Source organism: Brachionichthys hirsutus, chromosome 10, assembly GCF_040956055.1.
Source record: "Brachionichthys hirsutus isolate HB-005 chromosome 10, CSIRO-AGI_Bhir_v1, whole genome shotgun sequence".
Taxonomy (NCBI): domain Eukaryota; kingdom Metazoa; phylum Chordata; class Actinopteri; order Lophiiformes; family Brachionichthyidae; genus Brachionichthys; species Brachionichthys hirsutus.
This window is the reverse complement of record NC_090906.1, coordinates 2255951-2271525: the sequence shown is the minus strand read 5'-3', so window position 1 is coordinate 2271525 and position 15575 is coordinate 2255951. Positions and strand designations below refer to the sequence as shown.

The following is a 15575-nucleotide window of genomic DNA, read 5'->3' as shown; positions in this document are numbered from 1 at the left end:
ATAGTTGTTAACCGTCTCCGTATTATCTTTTCATTTTATTTATGTATTTTTATGTATGTATTTTTTATACGAGTTATCTATATATATATATATATATATATATATAAATTTTATATAAACATCTGTACAGTATTTAGAAGAAATCCAAATAATAGATCTGACTGAAAGAAATACAACACCCACAATGCACAAAGAGCTATGACGTCAGGGGACGCCTCTCACTGTGATTGGCTGATGTGTTAGTCTCTTACTGTGGTGCAGGAAGTTGCCTCGCAGTCCTCTCTCCTCTCTGTAAAATGTCCTCTCCGGGACTGCTGTCCATGAACGCTCGAATCTGCAAACGCTTGGTAGGTGCGGACGAGAGAAACGATCACCGTGCGTTGGGTGGAGACTTCTGGGATGTAAACACAAGGCCCAGGTGGAGCAGTTCAGCTAACTGTTGTCTGCGGGGGGCGTCCTTGACCGGTTAAGTTACAGTGTGAAATCACCGGGGGGGGGGGGGGCAGGTGTGAGAGTCAAGCTTTCAGAATGTCACTGACTTTAACGGAAACCGAGGAGACCGTGAACGCAGCAGTAAGCTAGCTCGGTGGAGCGAGAGGGACCACGTCAAGGGACGACAGGTGTAATCTTAGTTCAAGGCGCGCGCGCCCCACCTGCAGTAGCCTTAATTGTAGTTTTATAACCTTTTATATCACCGTCACCAGGCGGGATGGTTCTTAAGTATATTGCCTTAATCTACTCGAGTAATAAATGTTTTTTTTAATAATTAGTCTGTGTTTCTTTTAATAAAACCAATAAATACATTTATTATAATAGAGCTTAAATTATGCTCTTATTATAATAAATTAATAGGGATGGTAAATATGCAATGTTAATCTCTTGTTGGGGAAACATTTCCATGCGGACTTTGTCCCAAGGTCAAAATATTTTTGTTGCGTTCAGGTGTTCCTGTTGGGCCTCGGAGTTATTGCTAATCTGGTGTGTTCGTGGGTTTTTAGATGCTGAGGGGGGGGGGGGTGGAGACAGAGCGCTGTTGCAAAACTATACGTGTGTTTTACTGAAGCTATTTGAATCTCTAGAAAGTGATTCATTTTGTTGTTGCGCCGAAACAGGCGGTTTCTGTACATGAAACGACACGAATGCCAAAATGTCACACTTACTATATGTGAAGGATTCTAACCATCAACCAGACACCTGCTGCCGTCTCATGTTCTCATCGTACAGTCAGGAAGTGTTCTAATGCTGCCTTCACGGTCCGACTCGGACAAAACTGTTTTTTTATCTATTTATTTTAACTTCGCTAAACTCTTGGCCGGATTTCTGCTGCATTCAAGCTGGCGGTAAATTGGGACGATTCCAATTTGAGAATGTCCAGCCTCTCCAGCAGGGAACCAATATGGATGATTAGTCGTATCAATAACCGATCGTGCTCTTATCAATGACGCTTCGCTGGCGACTCAAATCACATCCTGGCGGCGTCTTTGTGAAGGCTGATGAATAACGCGTAGAATCCTTTCACCGCAGGCCCACAAGTACCTCTCCAGAACCTACGCGTCTCGTCCTGCTCTCAATGTGAGTGATGTGAGAGTAGAAAGGCGGTGTTCCATCAACACGCGGTAACGCTTTGGCCATTGACTGTTCCAGGAAGTTGTCATTGTCAGCGCCGTCCGCACGCCAATGGGCTCCTTCACGGGCAGCCTGGCCTCGGTACCGGCCACCAAACTGGGCTCTGTTGCCATTCGAGGAGCCGTAGACAAAGCAGGTGAGTCCGGGACGTTCGGCTATCGTCCCCCGCGCTGCGCGCTGAAGCCGGGTGCCGGGTGCGATGAAGACTCTTGTGTTTAGGGATCCCCCCCGAGGAGGTGAAGGAGGTCTACATGGGCAACGTGCTGCAGGCGGGGCAGGGACAGGCTCCCACCAGACAGGCCCTGCTGGGAGCAGGTGAGATCACGCCAGGGCTTCACCATCATTACAAATATCAGCAGACGTTGCTTTTCATAATTTCCAAAATGTCTGATTGTGTCTTCAGGTTTGCCGCTGGGCACTCCGGCAACAACCATCAACAAAGTTTGTGCGTCTGGGATGAAGTCCGTCATGTTGGCGGCTCAGAGTCTGATGTGTGGACACCAGGTAGCGCCGGCGTGCCGCTCTGGCTGCTAGCATGTACCGTCCGGTAACGCTGAGCCGCGCGGGTTAGGGTCGGCTTCCAGGGAAACGCAGGTCCCATATCTTTGTGTATTTAGCAATAGAGAAAGCCAACCTGGAACAACTTGTCTGTTAGCTTAGCCCGCTAGCGCTCCACTCTTCCCAGCTCTACCAAATGAGCCACACAGCAGCTTTTACCGTAAATCATAAAGTTGCCGGTTTGCCCGGCTCGGGTGGCTGATCAGCGTGTTTTAGCGCGTCTCGTCTGCGCGTTTCTAGGATGTGATGGTGGCGGGCGGCATGGAGAGCATGTCTAATGTTCCCTACGTGATGTCCAGAGAGACTCCAACGTACGGAGGGGTGAAGATGGAGGACCTCATCGTCAAAGACGGACTCACGGACGTCTACAACAAGTTCCACATGGTGATGTCATCCTCGCGCTGCGCACCCGTGTGAGAGCGAAATGAGGCGATTCCTCCGTCTTACGCTGGAGGCCTTTCTGTCCGCCGCAGGGAAACTGTGCAGAGAACACGGCCAGGAACTCGGGCATCAGCAGAGAGGAGCAGGACGCCTACGCCGTCGGCTCGTACAGCCGCAGCAAGGCGGCGTACGAGTCCGGCGTTCTGGCCAAGGAGATCGTTCCGGTCAGCGTTCCACGGAGAGGTACGGCGGGGGGGGCTGAGCCCGGGGGGGGGGGGGGGGGATTTGGCTGTTGACTTGACGACACGTCAGCATTTCTGATATTTGTGCAGGCAAGCCCGACCTGGTCGTAACTGAGGATGAGGAGTGGAGGAGGGTGGACTTTAGCAAAGTTCCCAAACTGAAGACGGTATTCCAGAAAGAGAACGGTACTCGCAGGGTTCATTTTCTGATTCACTCAGATTAGCTCAGATTAGCTCGGATTAGCTCAGATGAGGTCGTCGGGATGCTTTCAAAGAAGCCGTCTGCGTTTCTGTGATGTCAGGCACGGTGACGGCAGCCAACGCCAGCACACTGAACGATGGAGCGGCCGCCCTCGTTTTGATGACGGCGGAAGCAGCGAAGAGGCTGAACGTCACGCCGCTGGCCAGGATTGTCTGTGAGCGCGCACGCACACACACACACACACACACACACACACGCACGCACGCACGCATGCACACACACACACAGACACACACACACACCTGATCAGCGGGTAAAAGATTAGCCCCATAGCTAGGATAAAAGCTAATTCTCTCGGTTAAATAAAATGCGCACCTGTTCATTTCCTGCTTCCTGTTTTCTTGTCAAATATTTTAAAGCTACGTTGTTATAACTAACCTTTTTTTAAACCACGCTGATATATATATTTTGCTTTTCACAGCTTTTGCTGACGCTGCGGTCGCACCGATTGACTTCCCCATTGCTCCCGCTTTTGCAGTCCCAAAGGTGAGAATGAGCCGGCGGCCCCGAGAGAGGCCTAATATCACCGATTTAAATATGTCGCTCATTGATCCCACCAACAACAGAGATTTGCAAGCGTCTTGTTGTTGAACTCCTCCGTTTATGGACGCTGAGACGCTCGTCCTCTGTCTGTCAGGCGCTGGACGCTGCAGGGCTGAAGAGCGAGGACGTCCACATGTGGGAGATCAACGAGGCCTTCAGCGTGGTGGTTCTGGCCAACATGAAGATGTTGGACATCGACCCTGCAAAGGTTAACGTCAACGGTGGCGCTGTGTCACTGGGGCATCCCATTGGGTAAGAGTCTGAGCAACACGATGGCATCGACATATTCTCTAAAAGTGTCTGAAGGGTTAACCGCTCTGTTAATCTGGGAAAAAGCAGAACACCCACCCCCTCCCCCCCGCTCCTAATTACCTCCGCTGAGGGTTGTGTGATCGCTCCTGTTTATTTCTCCATCGTCCATCAGCAAGATAACTCGAAAATTTTCAGGAAAATGTTAGGAATCTTTCCAGGAACAGATGATAATCCAGAAGAGATCCTGGATTATGGATCAGTGCAGTCAATGGAGCTTCAAAATGTGTTCCTCAATATCTCGGTTGATTATCGGCCGATATTTATGGAATTTGACACAGTCGTGTAGGGAGGGAGCCTCTATCTCATTGCCGAATTTCATCCGGATCTGATCCGGAATGAGGTCAGGAAAAAATATTACATTTTAACATTAAAAACAACCATTTATAGTTTCAAATTAACTGATGATTCACTTTAACTTTTCATGGTTGTTGTATAAAGATACCAAGAACAATCTAGAACCTTTCGGTGATGATCCAGATCACCATGTGGACGGTGTAAGTCCAATGAGGAGGGGAATGAGCTGCTCGGCGGAGGTCTGCGCTCTCTGCGTGCTTTTCTAGTTCCATATGTAACATTCCACCATACCTGAATCTAAACCACCAATCAGAGTCAGGAGGCGTGTCTAAAGGAGTTCCAATTACATGTCATGTCTCTGTGACATGCGGCCCTCCTGAGGTGTCAGATAGTATTATTTTCAGTTTCTAGATATTTCTACTTCCATGTGTGATTCAGCCTCATTTTAGAACAGATTTAACAACCAATTAAAGCACAAAATACACAGACTTCAAGTTCTGCTCTATTTTTCTTCTCCTGTCAGGATGTCTGGGGCCAGAATTGTAGGTCACATGGCACACAACCTGAAACCGGGTCAGTACGGGATGGCCGGCATCTGCAACGGAGGCGGCGGAGCTTCAGCTATCCTCATCCAGAAAATCTAGGAAACTTCACAATAACTCTCTGTCTGATCTCAACTGATTTTTTTTTCTTGACAACCTATCGGCTCCGCACGGATAAGACCTTTGTGAATTCTCTTCTTAATGTTGGAAGTGTGTCTGTTACTGTAGGAGTCCCCCTCACAGGACCCCTATTTATAAAAACACTCCCTCGTTTGGCAAAATAAAAAATTTAGTATTTACTCATGAGGTCAAATAAATAGTTTTTACGAATCCATTGCTGCCTTATTGATTCATGATTATGGGTTTGCTTTGACGTCACTGTGTGGACGTCGACAATGAAGTGTCGATTCCTCGCTGCAATTTTCAATGTGACCACTAGGTGGTGGAGTTGTCTTTGAAATGTGAAGTCAACGTTCCAACAGAACTTTGTTCTATTTTGTTCTATTTTGCCTTTTAACAAGTGGCTTTTACTAATATTCAATACAGACATGCGTATACGGATAAATACATATACACAGAGAGTCATGCGGAAAACGCTTTGGCCAACATGATTAAATGAAAAAATAATAATTTAAGGTTAAATTATTCAACACCAAAAGCAATGAATGTCATGGTTTGTTGTGACACATTTTGCAGACAAATACTTCCTCATAGCCGGAGATCTGCGTCTGACGTGTGTTGGAGATTCTTATTTTTCTTGGCAGGACTCGGATGCCGTCACAGTGAAGGAAGGATTTGAGAACAAATGCCACAGGCTTTAGCATCTGCACGGAAAGTTTCACCTGGAAGCCAGTGAAACCCTTTATGCTAATGTGTCACGTGATTAGGAGAAGAACCCACTGGTGAAAAATCCTCATCCTGTGAAGCTTTGCTCCAGATGAAGGTTTTGGGTTTTGCCAGCTGAGGGTTTGAGAATATTTATTCTTCACAGCAATGTAGTTGGAAGAAAGCCGGTATGTAAATAGGAGACCTTTTTGCCCTCGCCATAGGGGCGTGGAAGGTTTCCTTTGTCCACCTGTTGGTTCATATGCGACAGGTTTTGCAGAGGGTGTGGTCTAACTGCATATAGAAGCCCACGGAGTTCTAAATGTGCGTAGGCTTGCGGATCTTGATACGGGAAACAAAATCTGAAGGTGGGTCTTGGTCTAACTTAGATCTCATTAAATTTTGAGAAAGATCTGGAGACCTGTCTGGATACAAAAACATCTGAATCTTTCCATCGACTCATAATGGAGGCTTTTGCGGAAAACAAATTATGTATTTATTTCACTCAGGGGTCCAATATGCACTATCATGGAAGAATGTCTTCTGGATCTGATCTAGAATGATCCATGATCCATTCATGGATTCAAAAATCTGTTATAAATACACATCAACTCTGATTTACTTACTTTTAATGGTTGGTGTATAAAGATACCAAGAACAATTTAGAACCTTCTGATGATCCAGATCAACCATGTGGACGGTGTAAATCTAATTATGTGGGGAATGAGCTGCTTGGCGGAGGTCTACTCTCTGAGTGCTTTTCTAGGTTTTTTTTATGTACCATCTTGCTATAAATAAAGGTTATGATCCATCCACTTTGGCACGAATAAGAGTTTCTCCAGGAGCTTTTGATTTTTGTTTGTTCTTTCTTTTGTCCTGTTTTGATTGGCCTTTTATATTAATTTAATTAATAATTTTAATTGTGGCTAAATCTGTTCATTTTTCCTTTAAACAGCTGACTTGTATCATCCTGAAGCAATGGGCGACCTACTGAGATGCGAACTCCACGCACTTACATTTAATTGGCGGTGTGCTCCTCCTCGGGGTAACGAACCTGCAGAGCAACACAATGATGACAGGCTATATTTCCAGAGCCAGGTAAACATTGTGTTTTATCATTCCTTTCCCTTCCTGCTGGTTAAGACGGTCAAACAATGAGTTAAATATTAATAGAGACTTAAAAGCCTACGTCATCGCTCTGTTCTCAGTCATCTTTTCCTCTTTGTTTACATGTTACTGAACAGACACAGAAACCCCAACTGAGATGCTTTAATGCCTCTAATAATGAGTATTTTGCTGAGTACTAGCCAAATGACTTCTTGTTTCTAGCAGGAGAGGCAGCAGATTCCAGCAGGGATTTATACAAGGAAGTGTTTTATTTAAAGACCATTTGCATTCTATTTGCGTCAGAGGTGTGAATATTAAATGTTAGTTATATGTTAACTCGTTTTCTGTAAACTTACAGGCAGCAAAAGGAGATTTTTACACTATAACTGCAGCAAAGCAAACATTACCCAGCTGCATGAATATTGGGGGAAAGTGAGAGAGAGAGAGAGAGAGAGAGAGAGAAAGGTGGGTGGGGCTGGGTTTGGTGTGGCAGGGATGCGATTATTGCTGCACAAAGTTTGCACATTTTATTTTCCCAAGAGTAAACACAGGCTCAGACGTTGCAGCAGATCCCATTCTAGAACTCCCAAATCGTCTTTAGGACCCAACTTCATGTCCGGCCGGATGGACACAAGCCTCCACTCATCTTATCTGAGTCTGTGAGCTGAATGATGGCCATCAAGGAGGCCTCGGTCGATACCTGCTGTTTATCCTGGTGAAGTGGAGAACAATAGGTTAACTTGGCACAGAGAGGAGGAGGTGCGGTCCTGGCTGCTGATTACACAGACTGACGTTGAGCGTGACACAAAGGAGGAACGCGGAGTGGAGGTGCTGGCGGAACCAGAGCGACCGACAAATTAGGAGAAGTTTCAAGGTAGGTTTGAATTTATTGGAAAAGTGATGAAGTCTATTCATTCAAATGAGTATTCTGGCTGGACTTTTGAATTGTTGAACGGTTCTCAGAACAGTTTGTGTTTAAAAAACAAGCGACATTCCTGTTAATGAGTTGCCAGGTCTTTTTTTATTTATTTTTTTGTATGATTGTAGAACTTAAAAAAATATCTTACAATGTAACTTTAAAAAAGGTTTGATAGTTCACGACATGAACTTAGTTATATTTGTTTAAAAGGTCAAAGATTTCCTTCTCCCACTGGTGGAACCAGTTTCAGCATGAATGACAGTCACGTAAGTTGAGTCACGCAGAAGGAAACTCAGTACTTTAAATACTTCGATCTGACCTTTCTGAGCTCGATGAACGGCTTATTTTAAATACAAGTCTTCTTTGTCTTCTTGTTGGACATTTTATTCTTCTTTAACGTCAGATATATGGGAACTCCTACAACAACATGGGGTTCCAGCATGATGAAAGAAAAACCCCTCCAAGCGTCCCCCAGCAGGACGTCTACTCCAATCTCCCCAACTATGTCATCAGTCCGCAGGTCATGGTCTCCCACCAGGCTGCGCTCGGAGCCCCCTACACCACAGGCCAGCAGAGGAGTAAATATCCATCTGACGTAGCAGGAATAACACTACTACTACTACTACTTACTACTACTAGTACTACTAGTACTACTAATCTTCTTCTTTTTCTTTTGTCTTGTCCCTAAACATGCTCCATTAGCTCTGCAGTGTCTTTAGATTATTTTCCTTTGCATAGATTCATGTCATTATTCTGTCTTTTCTCGTAGGACCAAAGAAATGCACTCCGAAGTTTACACTTGCCATCGTGGCGTTCGTGATAGCCGTACTGGTAGCGATCGGTGTGTTGATCTGGTACTTCGGTAAGTGTGTTTTATTAAAGACCCAACAGTACCGGTCGTCACGCAAGTGCATTCACACGTCGGTGTGTATCTACAGTGTTCTTCAAGTGTTCATTCGGGAGGACGTGCGGCACCAACGGGAGTTGCCTGAGCTTGTCCCAGTGGTGTGACGGTGTCCGGGACTGTCCTAACGGGGAGGATGAAAACCGCTGCTGTGAGAGACGCGCCGATCGTCCACCCCTTGGACGCTTGTCACTGTGTCTGACCTTGTGTTTTTCGATCTTCCTCTCAGTTCGCCTCCTGGGGATCGACTTCATCCTGGAGGGTTACAATTCCAACAGAGGGACGTGGTTGCCAGTGTGTTCCGACGGGTTGATCGACAGCGATGACAGGGAGGCGTGTGAGACTCTCGGATTCAGCAGGTGATGGTCGCAGTCCTTTATCTGTTGGCGACGGTTTTGGAAAAAGGGTCTGACCCAGGCATTTCCCCGTTTTCCTTCACACTGTGAGAAAGAATATTTTCCCTTATTATGCATGAACAGGGGCGGCCCGGTGGTCGCGGGTTCGAATCCGACTTATGGCCGCATTAATAAACTATACAATACTATCATATATAAAGAAAAATATATATACTCCTCCTCATCCACAGTTAACACCCTTCCTTCTCCATATACAAAACTAATTGTATCTCCTTTGCTTGTTAATTGTCTCTGTTTTATTTGTTGATTTTATCTCTTGTTTTTGTGTTTCTTTTATACTCTTGTGCACTTTGAGGTTTGCTTTCAAATATAAAGTGCCTTCAACATAAAATGTATTATTATGATGTTGCTCACATTTGTCCGAGGGTCTGCTCAGGGACTTTGCGTGTTTGCTCAAACACATGAACAATTCGAGGGAACATTGGTCCGGGGTGTTCCCCGCCTCTCGCCCAATGACTGCTGAGATAGGCTCCAGCTTGGCCCGAGACCCGATAACGGACAAAGCGGTTGGAAAATAAATGAATGAATGAATGCATGAACAGTAGGTGGAGCCTCCTGGTGTGAACGAATGAATGAATGGTTGCAAAAAAGGGGCGTGGCTGTTCTCACTTTATTTATGGCCTCTCAATTAGTTTCAAGTCTCCTTCAACACAATGAGACGTTTATTTCGGAAATATCAGAACTTTAAAAGCCCACATTGTGAGCATCATTGTGTATGTGATGCTACTGTGTGTTTTTATACTGGGCTCACATCCAGTCCAGTCTAAGGATGGTGCGTTGATCTTATTGTGCGTCTCTTAATGCAGGTTTTGCCTCGTTTTTGTCCCACAGGCAGGATTTTGTGTCCAGCAGCCAGGTCAGTGCTGGGTCCCTGGCCTCCAGCGGGTACATGAAGCTGGAGCCTGGCAGCAGCCAGGATTCACGCTTACACTCACGACTGACTTACAGGTAGAATTCCCCCCCCCCCCCCCGCCCCCACCCCCTCCCCAAGCACATCGCTGATCCTGCATGTAAAGATACCGCAGCAGTGATAAGATTCCCGCTGGCATATGTGGATCTGACTCCACACAGTGTCTGACTCATGTCGGCTTCTTGTTTCGGCTTTCGTTTTCTCGAATATTAAATTTTGTCATTCTTTGTTTTTGCAGTGAAACTTGCTCGGCTGGAATCGTCACACTGACGTGCATCGGTGAGATGCCGGATTGATTGGGATGTCCCAAATGCCTCGACAATTTAAGATACTGACTCTTTTCCTGCATCCTCAGAATGCGGACAGAGCTCAGCATCAACTAACTCTCGTATAGTGGGGGGCACTGAAGCAAGCAATGGGGCGTGGCCATGGCAGACCAGCCTCCAGGTGTCCGGGCAACATGTTTGTGGCGGTTCTATCATCCGGCCTTCCTGGATTCTCTCCGCTGCACATTGCTTTCAACAGTGAGCACCAGGACGTTCCTTCACGCCATTTAACCCGTTTGATTTTGCTGCCTTTTCGGGAAGGAGATTTGCTTCCCTGCGTCTGACTGCGCTGCCCTCATGACAGGGTGGCCGACCCGGCATCGTGGAGGGTTTTCTCCGGAGATGTGAGCTTGTTCCGAATGAGCTTCGGATCTGGCAGCAGAGTCAGCAAGATCATCGCTCATGAAGGATACGACTCCGAAACGAATGACAACGACATCGCTCTCCTAAAGCTCAGTAGACCTCTGACGTTCACAGGCAAGAACGCCCTTCTAAAATGCCATTTTTAGCAAATGAATGTAAACTTACATCATCTTTGCTGATGTCATCACATTTCAGATACAAGGAAGCCAGTGTGTCTGCCCAATGATGGGATAGAAATCTCACCTGGAGATCGTGCGTGGATCTCAGGATGGGGAAGCCTGCGTGAGTCTGGTAAGTAACCCACCGCCCCCCCCCACCCGTCATTTTTTGGGTGGTTCTGCAATAGAGCAACGGATCTAATGTTCTGAAAATCAGGAGGAACACGCATTTGCCAATCAATTCTAAACACATTTGTTTTCGGTTGCCACAAAGTTGCTTGCAGAAAAGGCTGGCGCTCATCTGTTCAGCGTATAGATAACACCAGAGCGCCGAGGAAGGGGAAGGCACGATGCATTTGTTTGCAAATAGCATAATAATAAATCATTAAAAAGCTTTTAAAATAACTATTATCACGTTACTATTTTATCGACGGCGTGGTTCAAACTGAAAAGGCTGAACAGATGAGCTAAAAGATCGCTGCTAACAGATCGCTGCTAACACATCGCTGCTAACAGATTGCTGGTAACAGATTGCTGCTAACAGATTGCTGCTAACAGATCGCTGCTAACAGATTGCTGCTAACAGATTGCTGCTAACAGATCGCTGCTAACAGATCGCTGCTATATGCCACAAGAGCAGCGAGCTTGGTGAGGCAACCATTTAACGTCTCACCCAGAATGCCTTGCGACATTGGCGACCCCCAAACAAAACTGATTTTACAGCTTATAAGAAATAATTATCTATGTATTTACGTATAGTCGAGGTATTCGGTTGTATTTTTAGACCGATTTGTCCAAACAGTCAGGGATCGCTTTAAGGTGTAAAGTTCAAGGAAGCTGCTTTTTTTCGCGCTAGCCTGAGCAAAGTCTCTGTGTAATCATGACGTTTTTTTCCTTTCTTTTTTTTAAGGACCATCCCCGGACATTCTAAATCAGGCCCAAGTGAACATTTACAGCAGAGAGACCTGTAACGCTCGGCAGGTGTTGAACGGAGCCGTCTCCAGAAACATGCTGTGTGCCGGAGAGCTGCAGGGAGGAGTCGACACCTGCCAGGTAGGCCTGGACACACACACACACACGCACACACACACACACAAGCACACACAACAACAACAACAAAATTAAACTGACTGTCAAATCGGTTCCTCCGGTGTGCGGCAGGGTGACAGCGGAGGCCCCCTGGTGGTCAATAAGGGGAATTCATGGTGGCTGGCAGGAGACACCAGCTTTGGGTTCGGATGCGCTCAGAGGAACAAGCCAGGAGTTTATGGCAACGTAACCTACTTCTTGGACTGGATAGCTGAGCGTTTGCTGGTAATGTTAACGTGTAATTCCTCTGCAGTCTGTGTAGCTGTCGTATAATCTCACTAATACGTTACTGTTATCGTTTGAATGTTATTTCATCTTAGTAGTTTCCCCTTAAAAGTCATCAGAGGACAACGAACAAAGAATTACAAATAGGAACTCTTGATGAGTTTATCAAGAAAAGGAACAAAACAAGAGCAATATTTCTCACTCTGTTCTTCTTGTTTGCTACCTGTTGAATCAAAATCAATACCCTTGGTGTGGTTCATTAATTGAAAGCTAAACCTTTACTACAACCATATGGGCGAAGCAGCCAGCACAGTAAGATGATCTGACTGAAACAGAGGTGTCATGTAAAGTAACTATATATATATTTAATTATTTTTTTTTGCCTTCTTTTCCCCCACAGAAGAATGAGTGACGGAGCCTGAAGACGAACTCCATTCATTGACCAGCAGTAACACACGCTTTGCACTTTAAAGTTGTGTAAATAAATGATAAATAAGTAAAACTGAAGTATAATACAGTACTGTTTTTATATGTTATATACTGTTATACTGTTCTGGCATTTGGTGACAATGTCTTGCATAAATAGTTGAAGAACTCGTTTGTCTACCAGCCTATTTTTAGGCACATGCTTGGCTGATGGAACAAAGCTTTCCAGCTAATGCAGTTGGGATATACCTGCAGGGTTATTAGCAAACTCTACACGACTGCAACACAAACACAAATGCCCTGGCAACAGTTATTCAAGAGAATGTATTTCATAAAATTAGTTTAGTTTTTACAATAGACATATTGTCTCTACTGTATTCAATTGTTCTGAGGTTTAAAATAATTTGCTAATAACTTCACTCTGTTTTTATTGACAATATTCGAAATGTCAACTTTTTTGGAATTTGGGTTTTTGTGTTGAGAACACCGATTTAGATTTTAGAATTTTCCAAATAAATTCTTACTTTTGTGCTTCCAGTGCATTCAAGTTTAACTTTCTTGCATGGATGTAAGTTAGATTGTGCTTTTCCCGTTAGTAGTACCAGTATTCCACCAGCAGGTGTCGCTGTCGCCGCCTGAGCAACATGGCGGCGACCTGTTGTTTAAGCACACGAGCAAATTAAGTGGAGTTTGTGAACCAGAGAGGAGATTAAAAATATATATTTATCACATTTTATAGGTGAGGTAATGCTATGAACTGTGTTTTATGTTGTCTAAAATGTTGATTTATTGTCTTTCATAGCTTTCTGGTGTTACTGTATGTGTTTTCTTTGAGCATTTATTGAGTATAAATGTTAGCTAGCTAGTTAGCAATGTCCCTACAGCTGAAAGCGAGACCCTCAGCTCCTGTGTTTATGTTTTCTGTACCTAACACTTGATGTTATTTTTTGTGAAGTAGGTCATCTATACTGACAGTATGTACAGTATGTGGCGACGCGCTGCGTTATTCACAGGTGTTTCTGATTGACCTGGTTGATTAGCTTTTAAAGCTAACTGGAGACATGCTGTATATTTAAACAAACAAGTAAAAAAAAAACACATGTTTGTTCATTTATGTGTAGAGTGTTTGTACACGGAGATCCATGAAATAAAAACTAATTTCATAATGTGCAAAAAAACAAAAACAAATGTAATTTTATTTTTCTTTTGGGGGGGGGGGGAGTAGATGCATGTTATTCAGAAAAACCTGTAGTATTGATTTTTGACTCGTAGTTGCATGAGCAAGAGAGTTCAAAGGTCGGGACACTGTCTCAGAAAAAGTCGCAGTGTGGCGTTATACTCTATTTCATGTCTGTTAGTATTTATAATAACCACAACAATTACTACTACTGTACTTCCGACTTGTCCCGTGAGGGGTCGCCACAGCAAATGAATGTTCTCCACTTCACCCTGTCCTTTGCACCGTCCTCCCCAACACCAGCCACTCTCCTGTCCTCCCTCACTACCTCCATGTATCGACCTCTAGCCCTGTTCCCTGGGAGTTCCATCCTCAGCATCCTTCTCTATATAGCCACTATCTAACAATATACAATAATATTAATAATAAAAATAATAACTAGGAAAGCACTCGGAGAGCCCAGACCTCCGCTGAGCAGCTCGTTCCCCTCCTAATTAGATTTACACCGTCCACATGGTGATCTGGATCATCAAAAGGTTCTAAATTGTTCTTGGTATCTTTGTGCACCAATCATCAAAAGTAAAAGTGAATTGGAGTCGATTTTTAACTGATTTCTGAATCCGTAAATGGAGTTTTCAATGTTAAAATATAATATTTTTTACTGCCTCGGTGGCGGTAATAATAATACCTGTAGTAGTGGAAGTGGTGTCTACGAACTTCCAATGACTCAATTGTGGATGAAAAGTATTTTAATTGTTCTACCGTTCAGTATGATCTGATTCATGAGGCCCCAAACAAATATAAAGCTGAGATCTTAAAGACATAAAAATATAAAATCATGCGTGATCGTCATGGGCAACGGAACAACTCGGCATTAATCATCTGAATCAAAGTCCCCCTCCTCTCACGGAGGTTGGCTCACTAAAAGGCAGATGCTCGTCTACACCTGCTACCTGTTTGTACCAATTAGCAGGCCCGTGATAACGCACCGACACCGCCTCAATGGATTAACAGATGCCACAATTAGCCACTCATTTGAATAGCTGTCTGCTTAGCGAGAGGACCCTCGGTGCAGTATATCCAACTGCAGGGACCGACTTTCACATTTGCCTTTTTTCTCTTGTCGCCTCTCAAACGAGGCGTGGGAAGCCAGGGAGCCCCGTAGTGTTGAGCGTAGCGCTTTCACTAGAGCCCTAAATGAGCTCTCCAGACTCACTGCTGCAGCCGAGGAGCAGTGCTAGTGCAGGTGCTCAGTGGTTCATCCACCTCAGGAGGAAATGTGTTCCAGGACCCGAACAGGTATTACTTTATATACCTGCACACACTTGTTCTTCTCTGTGCATCATTCCGTTGATGGAATGAGCGATGCTCATTAGCCATTCATTATAAATACAAGTTCAATATAATTTATTAATTTAATTTCATTAAATTGAAACAGCCTTAGCTGCTAAATACCGTATACTGTATTTACATTTCAGCCTGTTGGCCAATCAAAATAAAGTTAAACTAAAATGCTACCTGGGCAATGAGCCAAGCATTTTTCCACGACGTTTTGAGTTCTAAAGATTAACAGATTGCATTCAAAATCGAATTAAAGTTATGAATTAGAAATGAGAAATTACAACCCTATTTTCTTTGCTACAATCAAACAAAAATTCTGCTAGCCTTAATTACATCAAATTGTTGATATTTTTACATGTATTTTGTAGATGTATTTTTTTAAATTTCATTTTAAGATGAATGTTTCTACCCATCTTCCCAGACATCAGCATCAATGAGTGTTTTTAAGCTACAAGCGTGGGTTGCTTCTACTGGGGGGCTGAATGCTAATGCTAACAGTGGAAATACATTTTCAGACGATAACTATAGTTTTTAAGAGGCTCACTGTGGTGGCTCTTTCCTGAGCTCGCAGCAATAATTTGTCAGTGTGCGATCTGCATTGTGTGTGTGTGAGAGACTGATAGGGTTAT

At 44.4% G+C, this 15575-nt stretch overlaps 2 protein-coding genes across 2 annotated transcripts; both read left to right on the top strand.

The window, feature by feature from the left end:
* Positions 1-266: 266 nt before the first annotated feature.
* On the top strand, positions 267-5094 carry acat1 (acetyl-CoA acetyltransferase 1). Its single transcript, XM_068744501.1, has 12 exons — positions 267-347; positions 1525-1572; positions 1645-1762; positions 1846-1941; positions 2030-2130; positions 2425-2568; positions 2658-2808; positions 2898-2993; positions 3110-3223; positions 3491-3555; positions 3707-3864; positions 4742-5094. Exons 1-12 carry the CDS (start codon positions 297-299, stop codon positions 4860-4862), a joined length of 1263 nt encoding a protein of 420 aa, XP_068600602.1. The 5' UTR covers positions 267-296; the 3' UTR covers positions 4863-5094.
* Positions 5095-7866: 2772 nt separating this feature from the next.
* Positions 7867-13594, top strand: LOC137900188 (transmembrane protease serine 2-like). The gene is given in 13 exon segments (XM_068744250.1): positions 7867-7877; positions 7969-8189; positions 8381-8473; positions 8550-8666; positions 8745-8874; positions 9763-9879; positions 10080-10120; positions 10197-10365; positions 10472-10644; positions 10726-10821; positions 11599-11741; positions 11850-12002; positions 12403-13594. Coding segments are annotated over 13 exon segments (1476 nt in total). The 3' UTR covers positions 12415-13594.
* The last annotated feature ends 1981 nt before the right edge of the window (positions 13595-15575 follow it).